Source organism: Struthio camelus, chromosome Z (assembly GCF_040807025.1).
Source record: "Struthio camelus isolate bStrCam1 chromosome Z, bStrCam1.hap1, whole genome shotgun sequence".
Taxonomy (NCBI): Eukaryota; Metazoa; Chordata; class Aves; order Struthioniformes; family Struthionidae; genus Struthio; species Struthio camelus.
This window is the reverse complement of record NC_090982.1, coordinates 69,815,604-69,828,499: the sequence shown is the minus strand read 5'-3', so window position 1 is coordinate 69,828,499 and position 12,896 is coordinate 69,815,604. Positions and strand designations below refer to the sequence as shown.

General features: G+C 35.8%; 1 protein-coding gene across 3 annotated transcripts in view; it reads right to left on the bottom strand.

The window, feature by feature from the left end:
* LOC104146842 (ARF like GTPase 15) overlaps positions 1 to 12,896 on the bottom strand; it is a 222,628-nt gene that overhangs the window by 131,007 nt on the left and 78,725 nt on the right. For all 3 annotated transcript variants that reach the window (XM_068928741.1, XM_068928740.1, XM_009679083.2), the window contains one exon: positions 2,292 to 2,500. In XM_068928741.1, coding sequence (XP_068784842.1) covers positions 2,292 to 2,500 — 209 coding nt within the window. The remainder of the gene's footprint in view (positions 1 to 2,291; positions 2,501 to 12,896) is intronic.

Sequence of the window (12,896 nt, the reverse complement as noted above, 5' to 3'; positions counted from 1 at the left end):
AAATTTTGGAAAAATTTAAACAACCGCACTTCCCAACAATAAATATGACTAACATCTGTTGCAGGAACTGCTTGGCACTTGTACAGTTTTGTGAAGGATTTTTATTGTAAATAAGTTTTTCTATAATTCCTATTATACATACACTACTCTACTCCGAAATTTTAATTGTACTCCAAGGAGTCCTTTCATATGTATTAAAGAAAAGCAACATGTTGTCTAAAAGAATGTTTACATGCTTTTAAGTTTCAACTGTTGTTCATTTATCTTATGACATACGTAAAAAGAACAAGGTAATACCTGTGTTTAACACCATTGCTTCTACAAAAATATTTACTAAAATTCTCATACTGCTCAACATATTATTTGTTAAAATTTTAAAAGTGCTCTTTTTGAAATAAGAAGTGGTCCTATGATGATTCAGCATTTTATTTTCTCTCATTTCACACTTTACCAATGAGAACAAAGACACAGCAAAACATTTAAGAAAGCAACAAATCTCTATTTCGATACCTGCAAAATTCCTCGTAAGGTTCCCACTTTGCATTCACAGCAAAGGGTATCATTTTTTCAAGAACAGATCACCATCAGTAACTTTCGACTTCTCCTTTAGTATACCAAAATACTCTTTTTTGTAATTTAATTTTGTCCCTATTCTTAACGAAAGAATTTCAGCAGAGACATACAGTAAGCTCTTGATATGTTTTTCCCCTGAAAGCATGCATAAGCTGTGCACATTTTACAAAATTCTTCTATTCAAAATTTCGTGTAGACTCAAAATAGCAACACTTGCTTACTATGAAAATATGCTAAAAGATTTTTTTAAAACACATTTAGTAGAAGCATATTAAAATGCTACTCTAAGCATGTAAGCATCTTTTCATCTACTGAGATATCGAACAATTCGTAATGATGATCATCACTTATGTTATTATGAGTGTTGGGGTGTAATATCTGAGCCTGGAGAGGGATAACAGGAGAATAAGAATCCTCTCAATAAAAGAGAAGAAATGCTGGCTTTAAATATGCAAAGGATTCTGTACAATCCCTCAAATCCATCTGAATCGGCTTAACTGCAAAATGGAGAGTTATGTCTCTAACTGCTGTATTGCAAAATAAATGGCATGTGTCACATGGCATAAAGAAGGTGTTCTCCTACATTCACTATTCCTATGGAATTGGAGAAGGAACATTTCTTACCTAAGATTTCTAAACAGTCTTCAATTAACTTTAAACTCGATTTGGCCATTTTAAAAAGGAAAAAGTAGCAAGACAATGAACACTTAAAAAAAAAAAAATATATATATATATATATCAATCAAATTGAACTGGTAGTCTTCAGAAAGACCATATTTTAGATAAAAACGCGCGTCTAAGAAAGGAAGAGTTTTTTAAATACAAAGCAGCAACACAGTAAGATGCTGAAACAGTTTTGACTCCACTGTAATGAAAAACACCACTCACAGAACAAATACGAGATTTCACATAGTCTTTAATGTGAAGAGTCCCCTAAATGACAGTTATATATGAACAGAATGACACAATCAACTATGTCAGCATAAAAAATATTTTTAATATCTTCCTGCAACTTCAAAAGAGTGAGCAGAGCTTCTCAAGAGTTAGTAACCTTCAACACTTCCTCAAAGATATAAGCAAGATAATAGAAACGTATGTAAGAATTTTGCAGAAACCTAAGAGCAAAAGGTATACTGAATAGAACAAATATATAATTTATTATGTGATACCTGCAAATTAGACAAAGATATCACATCTTAGAAGAAGAAAGTCAGAACAGAATAACGGCTTCAGAACAGGAATTGCAATTTTGCCCTCACACCAGTACATAGCAACTAAGAAAAAAGCTTTTACCTAAAAGTTTACCCATGGCTGCACACTTAATCTACTGCTTTAAATGGTGGTGAAGAATAGAGTAACAGCATAGCGCAAGATCAAAACTAATAGCAAATAAAAATAAGCAAAACAAAAAACACACTCTCAGCAGCTTTTGATAAGAGTAGTTAAAAACGTCTTTCTCCCTTAAGCAAAATATGGTGAAAGCAGGAAAACTGTGTTTGCACCCCAGTCGTGCTGGTCTGTTTTTCAGAACAACCAAGTCTATATAGAGTGCACTGCACGGTAAGTTCTTAGGGGCAGGGACTGTTCTTAGGCTGTGTACTTACAGTGAAAGGTAACTGAGGCCGATCCTTAAGTAGGATGTCAGGGAAACAATAGTGGGTCAGAAGCGTGCAGATACACAAAATACAAATAGGCAGGATGCTGCCATGTTAACATACCTCTTGTACGGAGCGAGCTGCTGGCTTGTCTTGATGATTGGCCAGTATTAAAAACGGCAAAGTACATAACTGTGGGTGCTGGAGAGCAGAATGCAGTTCATTCCTAGCAGTTTCTAGATCATCTTCAGAGGAGGCACTGTCTAATACGAATATTACCCCTTGGGATCCTTGGTAGTAACGACTCCAGTATTTCCTGATATTGTCAGCTCCTTTCAAGATAATAATAAAAACTAATCAAAATAAGTATAATTAAAGAGATTTAAAACTCTTCTCTGGTAAAAACCCTCCTGCTTTGTAGAATCAAAGAAATGGGATACATTTTCCCTCCTTAATACACATTACCGAAAGAATAAAAAGAAAACATAACACCCATAAATCCAGCACATACAGACACACCAACCCAACAACATTTTGATAAGGGAAGAATCTGACTCACAGTTCTTCATCTCTGAAAATTTCTGTTCCATTAACGAGTACTGGGGAACTATTATGCTTCCAGCGTTATCTAGCCTAATTCTGTATCTTCTCCCAGAAATATCCTGTTATTAACATATAAATAAGTCATCTTTTGCCCATTATCCTTTCCATAGCCCTGTAGCTCATTGCAGAAAGTTGTAGTTTCTATCATGTCAGTTGTTCATTTCCAAGCATGATCGGATCTTTCAGTTCACCTCCAAAAAACACGAGGCAAATGCTTCATCATCGGGGAAAAAAAGTGTTAGAAAAGTCTACTAAAGTTGTAAACGCACATTTTATGAGGAAAATGGGGATACAATAGTGAGGTGAACGACGAGATATAACGATAACTTGCACAGGCATTCATTGCAACTAATTTTGCTCTGTCAACCACACTAAGGATTCTAGGACAGTCCAACAGAGCAGGCACATCAGTGACTGTACAGGTTTATGTGCCACAGTAATTTCTAGGACACAGTTCAGTGGCACTCAGCCAACTCAACACAAGCGAAGCAATAAGGTTATCTATGGAAAGCTTTGTCTCCTCTGGAGAGCAGCATGTGTTAGAACATTGAGTTAGAAAAAAAAATTCTTATTTGACAGCTGTCAAACTAAACTATGATGTGGATGTGGGCTATTCTTTGTCTGAAAATGGCACTATACTCATAGGGACTAACAATAAAAAGCAAACAACAGCAGCAGTAAAAATGTAGCATAAAAAATGATGCGCCTGTAATAAAGACAGTGATTTAGAGAAATGTGCTAAAAGTATCTTTTACATGTACTATTCTTATTTTGAGAAGGGGAGAAATGACACTAACGTAGACACAGATAGCAAATACTGATAATAAGAAAACTCCATTTTTTAGTGAAACAAAACAACTACCTACGGAAGTTCTGATCATGTGGCAGGCACAAAATGAGAATTTAATGCAACATAATTACTATATCGTTGATATGGTACTTAAAATATTCACTTAATTTGCGCATTGTGCAACAAAAAAAGATAGCCATTAAACAAAAAGTAAGGAAACTGGTATTTAAGAAGGAATTCATACCATATAATTTAAGCATCCAACTTAGAGTACTCTAATTTCACTCCATGGCGTTTCTTTCTTCTGTCTGCTGACTACATAGGACCTTACAGATCTAGTTCCTGTCTTTTGTACCTAGCACAATTTAGGTGGCTAATGGGAGCTGTGAGTGAACACTTTAAAAATACATTTTCCTACAGAAAATATTCACGTCAGAACTGAATAGTGTTTTTCTACAAGAGACCTAAAAAGAGTTACTCACTCAAAGGTAGATGATCATGGCATTTAGACAAGACCTTGCTTAAACTCTATTAATTCAGCCAGACTCATAAAGTAACAATGCAAAAATAAGTTGATGATAAAATAAATAAAATGACCTATCAAGTTAACATTACTTGCACAGAAAGGGGATTGCATTGAAGCTGAACTATATGTTTCCATACCACTGTAACATGTACCAACTGTAAAGAACTTCACAGCATCTATTAGATGCTCCAGTCCTTCCAGTTTTCTATGCCAGTACCAATATAACAAGTTGCCACAGAAATTTTCAGCTATTTAGAGATATTAACTGCATGGCCATACACAGCAGTGTCACAGGCACAGGATCTGAGTTACCACTTTCCTTCAACACTGGTAGAGAATCATTTTCCATTAACTGGAAGGCTAACATCACAATTAGTTCTTTGAAGCTCTTTTTTTCCTAGCAATGTAACATCAATCTTACCTACTCCAAGCTTCAGCCAGCTACTTTTCAACCATATGTTCCTGCTTCCTGAAACCTTATCTCAATAACAATACTGATGATTTCTAAGAGAAAAACTGCAACCTGAACTGTAGTGTGCTTGACATCATCTACCCAGGTAGATGGAAGAAGGCAGCACACAGATCCTTACATGAGACGCTGGAGCCAGAAGAGCAGCGTGTTGATTTTTTCAGCTTACAATCCTGTCTTTTTGGTTCAAATTCCTTAGCTTGGGAGGGCCTAGATGGAAGAACTTTGTTTCTCCCTATCAACTGTCCCAAAAGAACCAACACTAAAATTCAGTAGTCCTTTTCTTTGTGGCTCTGTCCAGTTACCAGAGAGTCTCGACAGTGGTATAGTTTTAAGAATCACCTACTAACCTCCAACAAGACTGGGCATTTCCTTCAAGATATTCCATTAGAATAGTGACCTGGTCTGAACTTGCTTACACTTCAATTCTGATGAAATTACAGCCTGTGGTTTAAGGATAAAAAACTTGCACTAAGCAGACAAGAAAGAAGACTGAGAAAGTCTGTACCTCAGGGTGCCATTTTAACTCATTTTCCTGGCAAATGCACTTGAAAAATAATTCCTGGCATTTGTAAGCTATCAGCAACTGGAAATCACAATTTCTACAAGACAAATAAGCTTGCATTCTTTTGCCTTAACTCTTTACACAGGTAATACAATCCACTCTCAGCTTCTTTCTCCAAGGGTAGTATGTTGTGGTGCTATTCAGGACAATGGCCTGCGAATAACGACCCAGCAGTTGCACTTCTTCATGATGGGACAAATTCAGCCTTATAGAATAAGAAGTTGTTTTTAAAGGTGTACTTTAGCACAAACTATCTCAAGAATTAATGTTTTCACCTTTTCCAAAGATTTAAGATATGGAAATTCAGAGTATGAGTACTCTGTCAATCCAGACTCCAACGTGCATCTGTTAAACGCTCTGAGATGCTCAGAGGCCAATAACATGAAATCAGCAACTTGGTACCCCAAATGTTATCTCAAAAATATTAATATTCAAGATAAGCTTTTAGGTTTGTTAGGCTAGTGTCATGTGTTTTTCTAATAACTCTGCAGGTACATGTCCATTTTTAGACTTGAGCCACTTCATACATAAACTACGTTACAAAAAAATCAGGCAAAAATTTCAAAGACATCACAAAAAACTTGACAACAATTCACATCAGACCAAAGGAACATTTTATGTGGAAGGTTTGCTAAAATACGGCTTTTAGTATAATAGCTTTCTCCGACAGGCAAGTGGCATGACTCATGCCCAGGTGTACAATTTGTTTCCCTCAGTTATGAGCCCAGGAGTGCCAAAACTGCCGTGATATGACTAGAACATCCTATTTACGTATAAATTTAAACAAAACACAGTCCTGCTACTTACTAGAGACACAAAGATCACATTTAGTCAAACACAGGTTTGAATTACTTTTTAAAAAGGAAAAAACTAAGGTGTAATGTAGTTGAAAAGGATACTTATTCATCATTACTATAGGATAGCAATCATTAAACTAATTGTTCAAAATTAACAAAATTGTTTTCATGTATAAATTCGGAAACAGCAAATAATTTCTTTTTTGTTAACAGCCAACAGTACAGTGTGTCCATACTCGCCACAGTTTCTGATTTTTTTTTTTAAATCACTGCCAATAGTATCCTCTCAAACGTCACATATTCAAAACAGGTTGCACAATTATTCACTTTAACAAATATTATGTGAAATGCACAGTTGCAAATCTTCCTTTTAACTATTAAAGTTTCTTTTTTAATCTTCATTCATGGCAGTACCAGGATACCTTTTTCTTCCTTTTCAGTACTTCCAGGAGAACTGAATATAGTATTACAGAAAAATTTCATCGGATAAAATTTAAAGATGTCAAATTTGTTAGTTGTCAAACTTGCATCAAATCTCCATCAAGAGGACAAAGAACGCCACACACCTCTTGCTTCAAGACAGTCTAGCCTGTACATGCTCTTATTCACCTCAAAACAGTCTGAAGGATTCACATGACAGCTCTGGAGACGTTATATTTTCAGTCCAGGGAAGAACTTCTTTCCTCCCCCGTCAAAAAAAACTCGGGCCATGAAAGAGAATGCGAGCAGCAACCAGTTTTGCTACAACTTCAAATGTAATGTCAACTCGCATGAAACAGGGACACATACCTATTTTGAAGATTAGGTTGTTAACAAAGAGTTATATTGTTAATTCCTCTACTGATATTAAGCAGAACATTTCTAATTAGCAAAACCCTGAGAAAATGACAAGGAGTATGTTAACCGCGCCACAAAATCTTCTTGCCTGCAAGACTGGCCCGTGTTGGGGAAAGAAGAAGGAATGGCAGGGAAAAAGAAGGCTCTTGTATAAGATACAAAAAAAGATATAAGATATTAAAAAACATATATATCAATCTTTGGAAAGAGTTTTGAAATAGCTGTTGCTAAATCAACATAGGATTTATTAACACAACAGCCCATCACTGCTTCACAAGGCAAACTGATATGTTTTCTTTACGTAACCAGGAAGAGGCTTGACATACTAGCATATTTAAGAGATCTGGCTGTTCCTTATCTAGCTTGAGCATGCTCACCATTTAGATCTCCCAGAAGGAATATCCAGAAGAAATATAGCCTACAGATTTTTTTTTTTTAAACATAAAATATTTTTCAACGTGTTCAATCCTTTTTGTTACAAATGAAGTTATAAATCCTTTCTAAGATGTAACTGTTTTTTGCATGTACATGTCTACATCCCCAAAGTGTCCACATTCACACTCACATCTACACACAAAAATATAGATGCTTCCCATGGGTGTAATGTCAGTCACGCTTCAATGGCTACTTCGCATCAATACTGCTTATCTATACAATAAGCAGCAATATAGACGCCAAAACAAAACCTTCCTCCAGATTCAAAAGTCCAAAGACTGTTACTTCCTAGGTTTTTCAAGATCAGAAGATCACTGTCTGTTTTCCCTAATTTTTCAGGCAGAGTACTCCTGCAGTCATACACAAAGCATGACCATAATGAATGGGCAGATTTTTTTCCTCAAGATGACGACTTTGAGATTGCTAGATCATCTATATTCACTGCAGTAATTCAGTGATATTCTGAAAAAACAGCATAAGAAACAACCTGAAAAGTGCTCAGGAATAAATTTTGGTCTGTGTATTCAACATATAAAAAAAAATACACAGGTTATTGCGTTTATTTACATTTTTCTTAATAAATTGTCTTTTATGAAAACTGTCTCTGTCATCTCTTGCCTACCTTCCACTTTTCCCCGGGGAGATTAATCTAGGAATCAAGCCTTCAGGATTAGCTAATACAGGTGCTGTCACCAATTCTGAATCTCTACCTATTCTGATATTTAAAACCATTAGAAATAAAAACCACTATATTTACACTTGCCTGTGAAAAGTCAGTTTGATCATCTACTGCAAGAAAAGAAACATGCAATTTAAAACAAGGATCTCCTATCCCATTCAGGAGATACTTACAGATTATTTTAAAAGGAAGATAAGAATATAATTGCCATGCAGTTTGCCTTAACATTTTCAAAGCCTCAACTCTGAAACTTCAATAGGTTGCAGTAGGTGACATACCACACCAATCTTTTTTTGCTTACCCTATTGCAACTTGTGCTTTGACACGAGTTGTTCGCGTGGCACCTATTTGTTCTGCATCGGATATGCAATGGGTTGTCACACAGTAAAAGACTAACGATGGAAAAAGAAGAATGTTTCCAAAGAACAGCGTAAAGATCACTATTACTAAACACATATTTGAATTTCCACAACACTCAAGCTCATATGATCAGTAAACAGGCACAAGTGATCCCTCTTATCTATGAGATGAGGAAACCATGTGAAAGAGCCAGGGCTTAGACACCATTTGAACAGAATGCTGAGTATGACTGATAGCAAACAGATCTGTCTAATACTTTTGGAAGCTGAATGTCTCTGTGCAACTCATAGCTTGTATAGCTCATCAGGGTCATCTAAAAATTTCATCTGTTAAGATGCTCTGTAAGCTGTTAGATGCAGATATGTCTCAGATGGCATTACATGCACTCCATGACCAGATTTTGTAGAGGTGTCAACTGCCTTTTAGATGAATGCAGTTCGGAGATTTTATTGCTTTGTTTTAGTATGTCCCTGTAAGGATGACTTACGCTGGTATTTACGTGTGGGATCAGTTTTCTGATGACTAAACAGATGAGATGCTAGCTTCTCTGCCAGGCTATGATGTCGGAAGGATGTTCGCTACTTCCCTCATACAGCAAGGAAGAGGAATGGTTTTCCCATAAACAACTTAAACATTAACTTCTAATTAATAGGCCAAGATAATTTTCTTCCTCCTTCTTCATTTTTACAGAAGGCAGATACTGCCTGACGTCTGTGGACGTCTTCTCCAGGGGTTCATATTTTCCATTCAATTTGGCTTGCATGACAGTGTGATTCTTCTCCTACTCTTTCGTCTCATGTTGTTTACTTCCAGATTAAGGCAAAATACACATGCCGTATTTAACGAGTCCTACTTAAAGTTATTTGCCCTGAAGTTCTCATCTAGACAATTTATATAGATGGTCTAAGAGTGTGGATTTATTACTCTGGTCATGACGTTGAAGGATAAACAGTAGTGGGTAGGACAGTTTTCTTCTCTCTTTTCCTGGGAATGCTCAACTGAATGGAAATTTGAGTATACCTGATCATAACCACTCTGTTCTTCCTAAGCAGTTAACATATTTTGTCTTAAAAGAAATTTAAAAGATGATTAGACAACATGTTGATTCTCTGCTTATGGAAAAGGTTGTTGGGTAGATTTAAAAAAAAAAATCTTAAACATATGAGAATATATTAGAGTATATAAAACAGCGAAAGTTACTAAACCCTATAACATGTTGTTAATATTTTTAAACTTGGTTAAGAAAAACAGAGCTATCCACATACAAATTCATTCATTTAAATTTGAATAGGCTCACTAGTAAGCAACAGCTGTCTCAACAATAGTTTCCAAGCCCACGTTTACAAGGTGGCAAATTTAAATTCTGAAGTAATTTATTCTGCCTTTTTTAAAAACTAAATTATTTGATAGCCTCTGGAATAGATCTGCAATTTTGATTTAGGCTAGAATAAGTACCCACATTACAGCAGCTACTATTACTTAGCACTCCATTTACAGCTTTTTAACAATGAACGATTGAATAAACATACCGATAAATGACAGTTTCGGGCATTGTCTCTCCAGGTTGAAAGAGGCACTTGTTAGAGCCAAAGAAAAAGCTTCACCTTGTCATTGCCCCTGCATTATCTGCCTTGAGAACAGACCTCAGCATTCAGTATCACAAGTTGCTTGCAGCAAAAACCTACTAGACACTTTTGAACAATAAATGTTAGCATCTACCTCATTTTTGCAGTCTTTCCCCACTTTGCCTTATATTCATCACCCACAATTTCATCCCTATTTCCCACCAGAGATGGATGCACTGTAACAGGAAACAATCAAGTCTGCAATTTCTTCCTAAAGCATTACTAATTTAAGTTGCATAATATGGAAATACTTCAACCTACACTGATAAGAATACATTTTGAAACCATATGGGCTACGGCAGGACACATCATCAGAATAATCTAAATCAACATATATTCTTTTATGGATTAAGTTTTTGGAAGAAAATGGTATCCTTTTTATTTCTCTGAGAGGAGGAAGGGATTATTGGTATATCAAAACAGAAACTTGGAGAATGGGAAGTTAAACTTGATAGGTAAATAAAACAAGAGCTACCTTTCAAATAATTCAAGCACGTCTGTGTTTGATTTGAAAGATACACACACATGCGTTCTTACTGATTCAGGATGGTATTCTACCTTTTTAAACAAAGCTTTTAACATTTGTGAAGTTGGATTTAAAAATACGATTTCTTGTAGGAAGCTAGTCTTGCTTAAAAAATAAAAACATTAATCCAATAAAAAGTACTAGGGTATAAGTTACTGGGGAGGGGGGAGGAGATCAGAAATAGGAATTCATTTTTGGTTTTAATATTTTGATATCATGTACTTGAGAGCAAAATTTTTGCAAATGAGCACAGTAAACTTTATTCCATGTCCCTAGTTAATCCTAAAGATTGATGAAGGGATAATCAGACCAGAAACAGACAACAGAAAGGAGGCTGTTTCTACAAGCTTTGCATGAAATTTTATAATCCCCACAGAAATGAAGAAGCAAAGCCCTGGCTTCATTAGCAGCTCCAGAAGGTACCCAGCATGGTAAAAACTAGCACCATCTTCAACCTCAAGGAAGGATACTGCTTCAGCCAGATAGAAAAGAATACTATGCAGTCAGCATCTGTTTCACATAACTGCTTGGCCGCTGAATGTGAGAACCCAAAAGTATATTACTTTTGCTGTAAGTTCTTTAACTATTGGCTATGAAAACTTTGCTGTATAAAGACATATGAAATTTACAAATTTCAGTTACCTAAACCGAAAAAGTAGTTTTAAAATAAGAGTATCACAAATTAAAACTAAACAGAACTTCACCTTTTGAATAATGAATAACAATGAACAGTGATGGTTCATTAAATGGCATCTATTAAAAAAAGAGATACTCTTCTACCTTCCTCCAAGTTTCTAAGAACAAATGCCTGGACAAGACCTCCACAGTAGAGAAAACAGAACTTAGGTAACAATACATTAGCAACTGAAGGCAAAAACCAAAAATAAGAACAAAACCATAGGCCTCTCTTCCTTAACATCAGAACCAGAAACCCCAAAATAAAATTTAGCAGTGAAGCAGAATGGAAAGATTATTAAATATCTCAGATTCATTTCTGTATTTTCAGAGAGCCACAAGAGAGAAGCCAGGCACTCTCCAGAAAGCTCAGGCTTCACCTTGATCACATAGAAACTCTCCTCACTGAGATAAAGTTTTGAGAAACATATACCTGCATAAAATAAACTTTATATGATAAGCCTAAACTCAGAGTCTAAAGAACAGACTCTAAAGAGAATCTGCTTTAGAATACTCAGACTCAGTTGTTGATAGCAAAACTACATGCATGTATCCGCATTATACATTTAATAGCGGAGATTTAGATAGCAAAATGTATAAACTGGGCTGCAAATGATTTGTTCTATTTCAAAAAACAGAAAATCACCTAAGTGCATGTTACATACTTAAACAGAATCACTACTGTACCTGTGCTGGCCTCCATTTACTGAAGAAAAAATTTCTGCTTCTTTTACAGGATACATGAGCAAACAAGAGCATGCACGTGGACCAACAGCAGTAAAGAGGAAACACTCTCTTTTTAATGCATGCTTATCTGGAACCTTTCTAAAAACAGTCTCAGATAAGACAGCCATGATAAAACTTCATTTTATAGCGAAGTGTCCTCTGAGAGCCAAGCTAATTTCTTCCTCAGGGCCCTTAAGACAAGTTTCGGCCTTGCTGAAAATCTAATGAACATCCTCATGATTCATTTACTGTATTTATGTAGAGTATGAAGACCTACAGAAGTTCTAGAATATAAAGATGATCTACATGGTTCTTTAGTTAGAAGAAAACTAGATGAAACTAAATTCCACAAGAACACCCACTAGAGGAGAGTGTTTTCACCCTTTTCTTTTAACAAAGTTACCTCTTGACCACTTAAGACTCAAGGTTTGGTGCCAGCTAAATCAAATAGCCTCACAACAGAGAAAAAAGAAGCTAACCAGCATGTCTGTATTTCGAGAGGCAGAAGATTTATGTAGCGACTGATTTTTTTGCTTATGTAGCTGTTTCTCATTTTGTGAGCACACATCTCACAAAGGAACAGAGCCACAGTATTTGGCAGCCAAATAGCTTACCTGAGTAAAGACAGATTTTAACAAAACAAAACACACCACACCACTACAAAAAATCAACTACATCCAACCCTCCTAAACTAAACCCAATAAATACAACAACAGAATAGATTTCAATTAATATGCAATCCATTGGAAGTTTGCTGCCCTTGCAACATTTTCAGCGGTGCAGCAAATACATTGGTTCTGCCAAAAATACTTCCATACTCACATAGTTTGCTGAGAAATTGCTCACAAGTAAAAGCTCATATGTACAATAAGTTCAGGGAACGCCTTCCCAAGCTGCCATGTGAGCCATAGTACAATTATAGCCTCAGTTTGCATTTTTGCATAGCTTAACCTCTGCAATTCAAGAAATAACTAAGATATACAACACTATCTGCCTTACACTCCTCCAACTTTTTACTTTTTTAATCAGTATTTGCTCCAGTCTTCTCAACTTTTAACTGCTGTGCCATAACTCAAATTTTAAATAAATTCAAGCCACACTGATTTATCATTTTT